Source organism: Choloepus didactylus, chromosome 15 (assembly GCF_015220235.1).
Source record: "Choloepus didactylus isolate mChoDid1 chromosome 15, mChoDid1.pri, whole genome shotgun sequence".
Lineage (NCBI taxonomy): Eukaryota > Metazoa > Chordata > Mammalia > Pilosa > Megalonychidae > Choloepus > Choloepus didactylus.
The window spans coordinates 33,835,632-33,849,754 of record NC_051321.1 but is presented as its reverse complement, the minus strand read 5'-3'; the positions used below and the strand labels follow the sequence as shown (position 1 = coordinate 33,849,754).

Genomic DNA, 14,123 nt, shown 5'->3' with positions numbered 1-14,123 from the left:
GATGACCAGATTTTTATATGAAAATCAAAGACTTGTGAAAAGATAGAACTTTTGAATTTATAAGGGTTCCATTTTATTATTATTTTAGTTCACTATCTTCACTTCTTAACAGAAGCAAATATAAAAAATCCTGCTTACCATAGACTCTCTTCATTCATTTGTTATATGACTTTCTTTTTATAGCTATTTGCCGTCCTCTGCCAGTCACTTTTCACCGAGGTGAGTCATTTCCATTTTAGAAGTTTTATTGAATGGTGTCAGTTTTCTAATTTCAACAAATCCCCCAACCTTTTTATGGAACACAGTTCTATAGTTTTACAGTGTTACTAGTTGGTTTCTTTATACTGATCTTGAAACTAAAAGTTATAAATTTAGAGATGCATAATTTCTAGAAATTTTAAAGACTTCAGTATAAAAAAATTGTTGAAAGTATGTTATATTTTACAGTAACGGAAATAGCTGAAGTTGTGGGGCTGTGACCCATGACATTCTTTGAAATTTGCTAATTACTTGTTAAATCGTATTTTGAAAGTTATCACTGTTATGTATATATGTTAAAGTTCACAATAAAAAATGCATTAAAAAAAAGTAGATGTTGGTGAGGTGGGCATGTAAGAGAGAAAGGGAGAAAGTAATCATGACTGCAAGGACATATACCTTTCATAATATACTAAGCAAGAATCCTGAGGTTCATTTTAATTAGATTGCCTTAGGTCATGTGCAACCCCAAAAGTAATAAATCACTGTGGCCAATGGAATGGAATGTGCTGGCTGGTTTAAGCCAGACAAAACCATTCCTGGAGTTAGGGTTGAGGTTGGCTTTCCCAAATAAATATAGGGTAGTTGACTGAAGAAGAATTGTTTACTATTAGGAAGAGGGAAAGAAGTAGATGCTGGGTAGACAATGAACAAATGTTCATTGCAGTGCACAAAATTCCTTTTCATTATTAATGGCTTGTCTGCATCAGAATGATTTCTAAGCAATATCTGATAGTTTTGCATTTAAAAAAAACAACAAAAAACTTCCTATCTGCAATTCAGGTAGTTGTAATTCTTACACATTTAGGCTAAGCATTGGTAAATGGAGAAACAAATGGTCAATTTTGTCCTCAAAGGACACTGCTAATGCACATGTAAGGGAAGAAACCTTTTTTTTTTCACTTGATGATATGCTTAGTTTTTGAATGTTTCTATGTCCATTTCAGTAAGCATTCAAAGATTAAGAGTAGACACAAGGATTTGCATCCATTTATAAAAATTAGAGGTAAAGCATTTGTTATTTTTGTTTCCCTCTGGAATGGACGAATGATACTACCAGGAAACAGTTTTCTTTGACTTGCTATTTAGCAATGCTTCTCATAAACCACCAATAAGTAAAAGATGTTAGATTGCTCAAAAGTCAGCACTTTGAGCCTCCATTCCTAGGCCAAAAAAAAAGGTTTTTAAATGTGAAAGTAATTTAGTTATTCAAAAAGTAAACCAGCTATATAGCATATGTGCTTCTGTTCTTATACTAAGAAAGTGACTTCAAATTCTGTTCTTTTCCTTTTCCTTCAACAAGTTTAACAAAGATATTTTCATGTTTCCAAAGTTTGGAGATTTTGCATTGTTCTGGATGCCATGTTTTTTTTCCTCTCGTATTTCAAATGAGAGAGTGTGTGATAGTGGAATGACTGGTGAGAGGATGTTACCATCAAAAAAGGAAAATCCTCCGCATTAGATTAAACTGTCTATGTACAATAAAGGATGAAAGGAAGCGGTCTGTCCCAGAGGACCACTACCATCTATCCACCATAGATTAGAATATCTGTGCCATGTGGCAGTGCTGAGAATCAAAGCAGCTTTTCTGCTTTGACGTTCCTAGTGCTACCTCTCTCATGGCTTTAAGGAGGGGAGGAGTCTCTTACAGGATAGGATGGAACTGAAACCTCATAAAGTCTGCTGTAAACAATTGTTCTTATACCATGAGCATTGAGAATGTGGGGTAAATGGATTAATATAAAATATTAGTCAATAAAGAGAATGTGAAGCAAGACCTCTTTTAGAACTGGTGAGTGTAGCGTTTCATACTACTTTGTCCATTTGCCTGAAGCCATAGAGCAGAGTTTCCCAAATTTGAGTAATTTGCATACCACATTTGCAATTTTACCGCATCTGAGTGGTACCTGTGCTAATTTTCTTTAAATAAAATCTTAAGTAAATTTATTTTAAAGTGAAACTTACAACTACTGAAAATTTGAGAAATTTCACTGCTTATCTGCACTTAAGTAAATCTATTAAAATGTGTACCATCTAAAATGATTATGTATAATGTCAGGGGTATGCAGAACTGGTTATGTGCTGGTAAACCAGCTCTTGGAAAAAACAGCTCTGATTTGTAGCATTTGCTGATTTCTATGGTGTAAATACTACCTTGACTAATTTCAAGCTACTGAAGGATTAATAATCTGGCTTCCAAAATTACTTTTTATTTAACTGGTTCTTGCAAGCCCATACAGTGGTTTAGCACACCACTGTATGTATATTACATGTTGGAAAACACTGCAATAGAGGACATATGTTCAGAATTCCAATCAATTTTATTTATTTCAGCCTTTGACATGGTTCATGATCCAGTGGCTGCTCTAGAGACACTCTTAACTTTGGGATTTGAACGAGTATTGACCAGTGGATGTGACAGTTCAGCACTAGAAGGGCTACCCCTAATAAAACGACTCATAGATCAGGTACACAGAATCTCTTTCCTTTCTTTCTAAAACTCGCTTGTGGTTACTCCTGATATTCTGTTGTTCAGCAAGGTTGTGAAACTAGATATTACTGACTTCCTGTTTATAAGAAAAAGCAAGCAGGCAGTAATATATTTATATAATTCTTACTTTTTTCACATGACCATTATTTAGTAACTAAGTCTGTTAAGATCAAATTATGAACAATGCTGAAGGATCTGATATAACTTGGATAAATACAGCACATTTTACATTTATTCTGCCATCTAGCATAGCAGAGTTTTAATGTAACATCTTCCCACTGTCAGCTATGTACATTGAAGAGATCTCATATAAAATTTATGAGATAACTGTCATTTGGAAATACATTCCAAAACTAATATCTTCTTCTTTCATCTCTTCCCATCTGTCAATGTAGGAGGAAATACATTTTTCTCTTGTATGATTTCCCCTGATAAGTTAGCATCTGTTCCGGTTTGCTAAAGCTGCCATTATGCAAAATACCAGAAATGGATTGGCTTTTATAAAGGGGATTTATTAGGTTACAAATGTACAGTTCTAAGACCATAAAAGTGTCCAAACTAAGGCATGAACAAGAGGATGCCTTCACTGAAGAAAGGCCAATGGTGTCCGGAACACCTCTGTCACCTGGGAAGACCGATGGCTGTCGTCTGCTGGTCCTTTGCTCCCGGTTCTGGTTTCAAAATGGCTTTCTCCAAAATGTCTCTGGGCTTCTCTCTCTCTTAGCTTCTCTCTCAGCTCCTGTGCATTCTTGCTTGTTCTCCCAGGGTGTTTCTCTCTAAGCATCCCGGGGTCTTAGCTTCTCCGGGGCAAACTCTGGGTTTCATCTCTGAGCTTAGCATCTCCAAATGTCTTGGTCTGTATTGGCCCCTGAGCTCTCTTAAGGACTCCAGTAAACTAATCAAAACCTACCTTGAATGGGCAGGGTCACACCTCCATGGAAATAATCTAATTAGGTCTTGTCCACAGTTAGGTGGGTCATATCTCCATGGAAACAATCTAATTAAAAGATCCCACCATAATAAGTCTGCCCCCACAAGATTGCATTAAAGAACATAGTCTTTCCTGGGGGTACACAACAGTCTCAAACTGGCACAGCACCATTTGTGGATCAAAGAATGACTTTGTATGGTAGTATGTCCGTGTTTTTCTGATGATAGTTCAGAGGCATTCTAAATTGGTGATCTATAGTATGCACTTTGAGATCAGAGAGTTCTGGATTTGAAGCTCAGGTTTGACACTTACTCGACATTTAAATATTGAGTAAATTACTAACCTTTAAGCCTCTGTTTCCTCATGTGTGAAACTGAGATAATTTTATTGTCTCCTTTCAATGGTAGCTCTGAGTGTTAGTGAGATAAAAAGTGTACGGACACAGTGGTTAGCATGGTACGTCTTAATACATGTGGGTTTCTATTATTATTGCTACTATTACTAATAATATTTAGTGGTTCTCTGTAGATAGCTGATTACGAAAATTATTTTAATTATCTGAAAATAAATTTATTTTCACTTTTCTATAGTCATGAAAATAAATTTTCAGAAATTTTGCCTAAGGATCTTATTTGACTTTGCTGGTCTGGAACTTACTGACTATATATATAAATATATAAATACATAAATACATAAATATGTAAATAAAATATGCAGGGCATTTGCACTATGGTGGTGACCAAAGGTGGTGTGTGTATGTGTATGTATTAATTAGGGTTCTCTAGGGAAAAAGAATCAACAAGAGATACCTATAAATTTAAGATTTTATAAAAGTGTCTCATGCAACTGTGGGGATGCACGAGTCCAAATTCCATAGGGCAGGCAGCGAACTGTCAACTCTAATGAAGGTGTTCAGTGAACTCCTCAGGCAGCAAACTGGCAACTCCAATGAAGGTGTTCAATGAACTCCTCAGGAAACGCTTCACTGGCTAGCCAAAGAAGAAGTGAAGGTCCTCTCTCTTTCTTAAAAGTCTTCAACTGATTGGATTACATCCAGGTGATTGAGTTCTCTCAATGCAGAAGACATGCCCTTTGTTGATGTAATCAGTCACAGCTGCAGTCAATTGACTGATGATTTAATAAAGCAGCCACAAATGTCCTTACAGTAATGGTTAGGACAGTACTTGCTTGACCAGTTACCTGGACACCATCACTTGGCCAAGTTGACACATAAACCTAACCATCACAGTGTGTATACTCACTGCCATTATAGAGCTCATGATCTAGTACACAATAGAGAAGTAAGCAGGCAATTTTAATAGTGAGCTATGAAAAAGGTGCTATAGGGACACATTGGAGAAGACTTAACCCCAGATTTTGGGTAAAGGGTGCAGGCAGTAGTTTTGGAAAGCTTCCCAAAAGAAAAGACATCCAAACTGCAATATCTTATTTATTTGAAGAATGATTAGGAGATAACCATGTAAAGGTAGGGGGGATGAGGAATGTTACATGCAGAAGAAATACTATATGCAAAGGCTGGAAAACACAAGAGAATGTAATTTATTAAGATGTTGAAGCATGACCAGAGTGTGAATGTGAAGAGAAGAATAATGTCTAGAGCCTTGAAAACCACATTAGAGTTTGTGTTTTATCCTCAGTGCGGGAGGAAAGCTTGAAGCATTTTAAAATAGAAGAGTTGATGAATCAGGTTTCCATTTTAAAAAGGTTGCTCCCTACAGAATAGAGCTAGGGTAGATATAATTGCCATAGTCATATATTGCATTTGAAAATATCTGTGTGTTGTATGTGTGTGTGCGTTGTAGGGTTTATCATTGTTTGGCAGGAAAATCTAGGTTAAGTATTTCCATATGCTAACTTTACTTCTTGAAATAATTGCTTACCAGTATAATATACTGGTGAAAAGCATAGGTTTTGGGATTAGACAGTCCTGGGTTTAAATCTGATTTTGCCAGTGAACTGGAGCAGATTATCTAGCCACCCTAACTTCAGTTTCCTCACCTGCAAAGTTAGAATAATAATGGCACTTCCCTCCTAGAATAGTTATGGGGGAATACTTCAAATAATAGCACAATGTCTGACACTTAGTAAGTGCTTTTTGCTGTTAGAACTCTTTAATAGCTTTAGCCAAGCATGTTCTAAATACTCTTTTATGGAAGGCCAACAAAACAAAACAAAACCAAAAACTGATAGAATTCATGTCTTAAAAATATTTGTCCATATTTTGGAAAGCTTTCTCTTGGTAAGAAATAGGTAAATATGATACTTTTTTTTCCTCCTAAATTAATTTCTGCTTCCTAGATAGTAAATGTTTTGCTTTATGAATGCTTTGCTTTAGCATGTTTGTGAGTATTAAACTAAGCCTTGCTCCATTTATTTCTTTAACAACTATTAAATTATTTGAAATAACCCTTTCTCCCTTTCATTCTGTTTTATTACCTTGCTTTATTTTTTATTCATAGTACTAATTAAAATTTTATTATCTATAAATATACTTGTCTGTCTTCCATGAATGTGTAAGCTCCATGAGAGTAAGAACTTTGTTTTTTTTTTCACCACAGTATTCCTAATACCTAGAACAGTGCCCAACACATAAGAGCTACTCAATAAATGTTGAATTGATGGATACTTGAATACAGTGGCATTTGATAAGCACTTTCTTGATAGTTCAGTTTGATCAGAATTGGAATTGTCACAGGTGGCAAGATTGACTGGTCCAGCATTAAAATCTCATCCAAGGAAGCCACATATGAAAAAATTCATTATGTTTACCTTGAATGATCTTACTCTGCAAATTAATAAGCTTAACATAATATGTCATTTTTATTCTGTCATTGCTACCAACTTCCTTCCTAATAGTTCCACTAAGTATACGTTTGATAATAGGATGCTTTCCTTTTGAGTTTCAGTGATACTGAATGTACCACCAAAACTTATTTAAGAAATGTGATGAAAATTTGAATAAAAGTAAGAAAATTTCAATCTTTATCTTCAAGAATTATTAGAAATTAAATCATTACATATAGTCCAGTTTTATTATTTAAAATCAGGTTAAATGGACCTATGACTTTATTTAATTGGTATGTTACTCTAGATAAAGATGCCTATGGCTTTATTTAATTGGTATGATAATCTAAATAGTTGAAGATGGAGGATTTGATTGTTTTTCGGTAGTCTGTTTATTTAGAATTGTGCTTATGCTCTTTTCAGCTAAATTCTTGTTTAACTTCGACTATTTCCCATTGCCGAGAGTATTAGTGTCATTTTACAGTAATAGCTCTTCTTAAGGTTATGTGATAATTTGGTGTTTATATTGGATTCTTGTATTCTTTGTGTTCATAACAGTACATGCAAGCCTTTAAAGCAGTATAGTAAAATAACCTTTCTGGATAGAAAGAGTTACTGTGCTGAACATCTCACCTACCCAAGATTCCAAAGAAGTAGAGAAGATCTGGTGAAAATTAGACCAGTACTCATTTAAAAAATGTAATATACTTGACTCATGTTTCTGTTCTCACTGCCTTATTATCCCATTTAAGAGAATGATATTACAATTCACTTGCTTTTTTTTTCTTCTTTTTTTTTTCCAGGCAAATGGCAGGATTGTAGTAATGCCAGGTATTTATTTATATATCCATTCACTAGCTGTAACACTGAACTGTAGTGAAGAAGAGCAGAGGAAACAGGAAAATGTAGGAGAAGAAAGTATTAGTATGCGATATTCGGAGAGAAGAATCATAATTTGATTAAAATGTTTAAGATTGGGAGATCTGTGCTGGAATGAAAAACATTAGAGAAGGGGGTTTGAGAAGGAAGAGAACATTCTAACAAGGATTAGCTCAGAAAGGAGGAAATGAAGTAGACTGTGGTTGGAGTTTCTCCATGTTTGCTCTCCCATGGTATAGAATTTTGTGAATATGGATGTCTGTCTCTAATGAGGCACACCAGAGTTTGATGGCTGCTACACTGTGTTAGGGTCAAATGTCCTAGTTGTTAACAAGGTGCAAGCAAGTGTTAAGGTAGCAACACTGAATAAATACAATACTCTCTCAATTCCTGAAAATCTCTGATCACCAAGTTCTTCCTTGTAGCCAGAATAATTTGATCATATGCTAACCATCTGATGATAACCATAATTTCAATTAGGCACATAGAAGTGAATAGATGGAGTAGTTTTTAAAAAATTAGATAGGCGACCCTGAATCACTGAGGCAAATACAAAAGGCAATCTTAATTTTTTCTTTTTATCATTAAATTTCTCAAACATATAAAAAAGTAGAAAATAGCATGATGAATACTCATATACCCATCTCCTAGATTTAACGTTTTACTGGATTTGCTTCATTTTTAGTTTTCTAAGATATTTTAAAGTTAAAGGCATCATGACATATTATCTCTACACATCTCGTTTATAAAAGAACCTTTTCCTGTCTAACCACAATACCATTTTCACACTTATCAAAATAAACATAATTGCCTAGTGCCATTTAATAGTCCGTCCATGCTTATCTTTCTCTATCTCCAGAATGTTTTTTTTTTAATAGCTTTGAGCTCAAATCAGGGTCCAGTTAAGGAACAAGCACTGCATTTGGTTGTTGTATTTTTTAGTATCTTTTAATATAGTTTTCATTTTCTTTTTCTTGGTTTTTTTAAAAACAATATTGAAAGTCTGGGCCACTTGTCCTGTAAAATGTGCTCCTTTATGGATTTATCAGATTGTTTTCTTTTTATACTGTTTAGCTTGTTTCTCTAGCCTCTGTGTTGCCTATAAAATGGAAATCATAATGTTTGATTGTACTCTGGTTAAATATTTTTGGTAAGCATACCTCATGGTTGATTCCGTATACTTCATATTACATCACATAGGAAGGTATACAATGTCTGGTCGTCTCACTACCAGTCATGCCAAGACTGACCATAGGTCTACATGGTGACAGCCGGATAAACGGCAGTTTTTAAAAAGAGATCAAGTAGAGGAATGTTGTTAGAAATTTAGGAAGGCCTTGAGCTGTAGCAAGTCCCTAAAACAGGAGCAGATAGGAAATATATACTATCAGTCCAATTGAGGCACCTTATAGAGTAAGGAGTTCACAGAATTGAGCTGTAAACAGATTATTACAATTTCAGGTAAATAAGTAGCAGAAAGTAAAAAATTCCTAGACAAGTCAACCTGAATGCCTAATGTGTGCTTATCATCGGGAAATATAAAGATGAATGAAGCATAGAAGTTGCTTTCTAGGGGCTTTCATAATGAAGTTTACAACATATTTTGCCTCTAGTTTCCTCACCTTTAAGGAGAGGATATTGAACTAGTTGTTCTCTGGGGTCCTGTTAACTCTAAAACTATATTAATCTGTGTTTGGAAAAATGTGTTACCTATGTGCTGAAGTTGTTGGTAACTGCACAACATGTATTTCAGTGGCCAGATATTTTATTTGTTAGAAGGAAGTAACATTTATCTCTCTTATTTTAATCTTTACAACAAGCTTTTGAGGTAAGCAGTGTTATCCCTCTTTTGTTGGTGAAAAATTTGAGGCTCAGTAGCTATAAGTAATTTATCTACTAGCACACAGCTGTGAAGAGCTATAGGGTGGAGCCGGGATTCCAAATCTAAATCTGACTTTACAATCTATGTTCTTTCTATGGGCTCAGTGATATTACTGTACCAACTAATGAGTCTGAGTTTGTAAAGACAAGTTACTTCAGCAACTTTAATAGCATGAAATACAAAGTAAATATTTAATCAATCATTCAAAAATGTTTATCGACTATATTATTATGTGAGAAGAGTATAAAGATGAATAAAGGAGTTTAATATTTATGATCTACTGGTATTAGTTTCTTTATATTTAAATGTGTAAGAGATTGTTCATCAAAGTAAATGAGTCATCATAAAATACTTTATTGTGCGATTTTAATAAAATAGAATCAGATTCTTCTGTGAAATGAAACAAAAACTTGGTACAAAATTCTAATGCATAATCTGTATGGCGCTTTGCATTATTCCCATTTCCAGTGATGTCAGTGCACTCTTCAGATCCTAGGGCACAGAAGGAGTGTTGAAATCTTCCCTTTTAAACATTTCTCTGAGACTTCTTCTGTAGCTTCTTTCTTACCTTTTGTTTTAATTTTATTTTGCCTCAGTTGAGGGGAGAAGAGGGATGGGACAATGATTTTCTTCAGATTACACTTGCCACTGAGTAATCTTTTTAGATTTAAAGGCAGAAATACATAACAGCATTGTTATAGAAACCAATGGACATATTCATTTCTGTCATATAGGTTCTATAACATTAACAGTTCTTCTCAGAATCTTTAGTTTATATTTTAAATCATTCTTTTCCAATCTCATTCTAGCTTAGTAGAGAGAGAATAATTCTTAAATTAATGAGAAATTTCATTATGGGGATTCCAGGTAGAGCAAGGAATCATTATTATTCATTCAGTTTTATGCACAGTTCTATTCTACTTAATGTATTACTTATTCTTTCCAACAGCGGGTGGCATAACAGAAAGAAATCTGCAAAGGATCCTTGAGGGTTCAGGTGCCACAGAATTCCATTGTTCTGCTCGGTCTGCCAGAGACTCAGGAATGAAGTTTCGGTAAAAATGTATTCTTTAACTCATACAAGAAGGGGTGAGATTAATCTTTACTCATACAAGAAGGGGCAAGATTAATCTTTACTTCCCCAATTAATTGAGGCATGATTAGTGAATGGAATGTTGTGATTTGTACCTAATGTTGCAATCATTTTACAGTTGGAAAGCATTTCTAAAATGGTTCTTGTCCTGCCTTAAATAAGCATGCTTTTCTGAACATAATTAAATCTTTATGTCCTTTAGGCACTGCTGAATGTAGACCCAGTAATAATAAACTTTAATCAGTAGCTGAGGTTCAAATGAATCAGATTGCATGAGTGTCTATTTGCCTGTGCTTTCCTTTAACAAAATTAATGACCATGGTGTAAAGATGGAAGAGTCATAAAGTCATCTTTATCCTTCCTACCTTTAATATTTAATCTTCCCTCACTTTGCTCTCTATTTTCAGTTCTTTTGAAATTATAACACCATTAAGGAATTGAAACTATTATGTGTTTTTATTATGCTTGACAGGAACCCCTATAATTTAATAGTTGGTAGCTGATTCTTTTTATTTATAGGTCAGAAAAATTAGATATAAGAAGCAGCAGATTTAGAACTTACATTTCCAGAAATAAAATCAAGTATATTATCTGGTATATTTGGGTACTAGATGTTACAAATAATTAATGAAAATTATGAAATATGATAGTCCAGGGTCTTTGACCTACCCTTGGTCTTGAGGCAAGAACTAGCCTATATAATGAAGTGCCAGTAGAAGGGGTCAATTATTGAGAGCCTTTCCTAACAACTTATATATTTATCTGTTCCTTTATTATTTTTATTGCAGAAATTCCTCTGTTGCCATGGGAGCTTCACTTTCTAACTCAGAATATTCTCTAAAGGTAACAGATGTGACCAAAGTGAGGACTTTGAATGCTATTGCAAAGAATATCCTGGTTTAGCCAGACCTCTTTAAGAGACATGGATCTCACAGGATGAAGATAGAAGTATAGTCTCCAATTTTCTATGATACAACTTTAACCTTTTTCTCTGGTCAGAACAGTCACAGTCTTTCTTGGCCATGGAGAACATTTACAAAGGAGAAAAATAACTTGAAACAGAGCTCTTGTCACTTCTTTTGCTTACTCTTGCCAGCCATCTCCATCATCATGGTTGAATTGGGTCTATACTTCTTCCACAGAGGCTTGGTCTGTTGGCAGTGGAATTAACTGATGAACTGGGAAAATTCATCACAAAGTATGAATTCAGAGTGTGACTTCAGGGTCAATTAAATAACAGTGTTTTGCTTTATCATTTGTAAAACAAAATTTTCTATTCTATTATGATATAGTTTGTTAATTTTACCCAGAATACAGTTTGTAGCCAAGTATGAAAGGGAAGACTTTGTTTTCTTTTGTTTTGGTTTTTTTCTTCATTTTCTTTTTTTATTATACTTTGTCCTGGGCAAGATGCTAAGGGTACAGAGTAAAATGGTACAGCATAAAAATTCCCAAATTTGGGAAGCAAGGCATAAAAGTTCCCAGACTTATAAAGGCAGAAATGATTTCCTGAGTTTATCAGGTTACTTCTGCCTCTGTTCCAAGAAAGAGAAATGGCTTAATCATAGGTCCATATGACAGTATACAAGGGCCTATATAGCAAGAACTGGGGCAATTAGGGAGGTTATCAAAGTAGCCATTTCTTCTTTTTAACTGAGGCTGTAGATAGGATAGATTCTAGAAATGGAAAATGCTTTTCCTTTGGGTAGATCCCAATGGTGAAGTTCATCACTGGCTTTATCTGTCATGGTCATATTTACAATCCCATTTTATGCTAACAACACACTGGTAATAGAACCGCTGTTTCTATTTTAAGAGAGTAACTGAAGCACAATATAAAGAGCTTGCCCTTGGCCAGGAATCTAGTTAATTAAGCATCTATGAATTGCATGCACAGATTTCTGGCTAATGAATGTAAGTACCAAAAGCCTTGCATTTATTTAAATGTGGCCCTTCCTTCACCTTTTTTTTTTTGTTTCCTCACTTTTTCAGGTAGAGTTTCAAAGTAGAATATTTGCTAAGTAATTTCTGAAAATATGAGAGGCAAACTATTTAAAATCCAGTGATAATCTCAGTGGTTTCTTTTCTAACTTGTTCATGCTATTACTAAAGATAATAAATATTTCTAAAAGCAGTTTTCATTATTGACTTTATAATCCAGACACAGATGCGTAAGCACACATGCACACACATAAACACACATACAAAATCATGTTTAGTATTTTGACCTAATCCTACCCCATGCCTGGACTTCACTGACAGATTTTCCAGAGACAACTAAGAGCAGGCCACGTTATCACAATATTTTATTTGTACAAATTAGCTAGGGATCTGAGAGGTAGTGTGGATTGCTCAACCTTTTACAAAAAATTAGTGTTTCTACAATTTGAACACTAGATTCCTAATCTCCAAGTCTCCTGCTTTAGTTTATTTCTGAAATGTAGATGTGGTATAGAGAGCAATTCTCCTGGGAAAATGAGATGCACCTGGAATCATATCCTGCCTCCCAACTTTACAATGAGAAGGCTAATTTAATTTCTTAAAGTTTAATTCCCTCATTTGTAAATCAGGAATAACAACTACACCATAGATTCTAGTGAAAAGATATATTAAAGCATCAAGTACATAGTAAGTTTTTGTTAAATTTTAGTTCTTGCTCCTAGGTTAGCCTTGTCATATCAGTCTTTAAAAGCCTAAAAGTCCTTCCAAAGAAACCTAGCAATGAGTATTGAAGCCAGCACCTTCTTTTTGCCCTCCACTATGTGAATATAAAAGAAGCATAAGGCGATCCCTACTCTTGACTTTATTTTTCTCCTGAATTAGTGTAGCATTCCAATAGCAATTATGATACCTTTTCCACTTTAGTCCCTGTGATGATTAGGTTCATGTGTCAACTTGGCCAGGTGATAGTACCCAGCTGTCTGGTCAAGCAAGCACTGGCCTAACAATCGCTGTGAGGATGTTTGTGGCTGGTTAATAAACCAACAGCCTGGTTTATTTAAATTATCAGTCAATTGGCTGCAGCTGTGACTGATGACTCACCAAAGAGCATGTCTTCCACAATGAGAGAATGCAGTTGGCTGGATTTAATCCAATTAATCAGTTGAAGACTTATAAGCGAGACAGATAGAGGACCTTTACTTCTTCGGCTGACCAGTGAAGCATTTCCTGAGGAGTCCGTCAAAGTTGCCAGTTCATTTCCTGAGGAGTTCATTGAACACGTTCATCGAAGATCCCAGTTCATTTCCTGAGGAGTTCATTGGACATCTTCATTGGAGTTGACGGTTTGCTGACTGCCTGTGCCGGTTTGAATGTATTATGTCCCCCAGAAAAAACCATATTCTTTGATGTAATCTTGTGGGGCAGATATTTTAGTGCTGATTAGATTGGAATCCTTTGAGTGTTTCCATGGAAATGCCCCCACCCAACTGTGGGTGATAACTCTGATTGGATAATTTCCATGAAGGTGTTACCCCACCTATTCAGGGTGGGTCTAAATTAAGCCATATAAATGAGCTGACAAACAGAAGGAACTCAGTGCAGCTGTGAGTGACATTCTGAAAAGGAGCTACAGTCAAGAGGGACACTTTGAAGAGAGCACAGGAGCTGCATCTGAGAGACAGTTTGAAGATGGCTGTTGAAAGCAGACTTTTGCTCCGGAGAAGCTAAAAGAGGACAAATACTCCAAGTGCAACTAAGAGTGACATGTTTGAGGAACTGCAGTCTAGAGAGGAACTTCCTGGGAGAGAGCCATTTTGAAACCAGAACTTTGGAGCAGATGCCA

The 14,123-nt window shown here is 35.2% G+C and overlaps 1 protein-coding gene across 3 annotated transcripts in view; it reads left to right on the top strand.

The window, feature by feature from the left end:
* CUTC (cutC copper transporter) overlaps window positions 1-13,330 on the top strand; it is a 35,950-nt gene extending 22,620 nt beyond the window's left edge. For 2 of the 3 annotated variants that reach the window (XM_037804955.1, XM_037804956.1), the window contains exons 5-9: window positions 184-219; window positions 2,593-2,726; window positions 7,289-7,316; window positions 10,196-10,301; window positions 11,128-13,330. In XM_037804955.1, the coding sequence (XP_037660883.1) occupies window positions 184-219; window positions 2,593-2,726; window positions 7,289-7,316; window positions 10,196-10,301; window positions 11,128-11,242 (419 nt within the window). In that variant the 3' untranslated portion in view covers window positions 11,243-13,330. The remainder of the gene's footprint in view (window positions 1-183; window positions 220-2,592; window positions 2,727-7,288; window positions 7,317-10,195; window positions 10,302-11,127) is intronic. The other variant, XR_005211967.1, reaches the window with a different exon arrangement.
* Window positions 13,331-14,123: the final 793 nt, after the last annotated feature.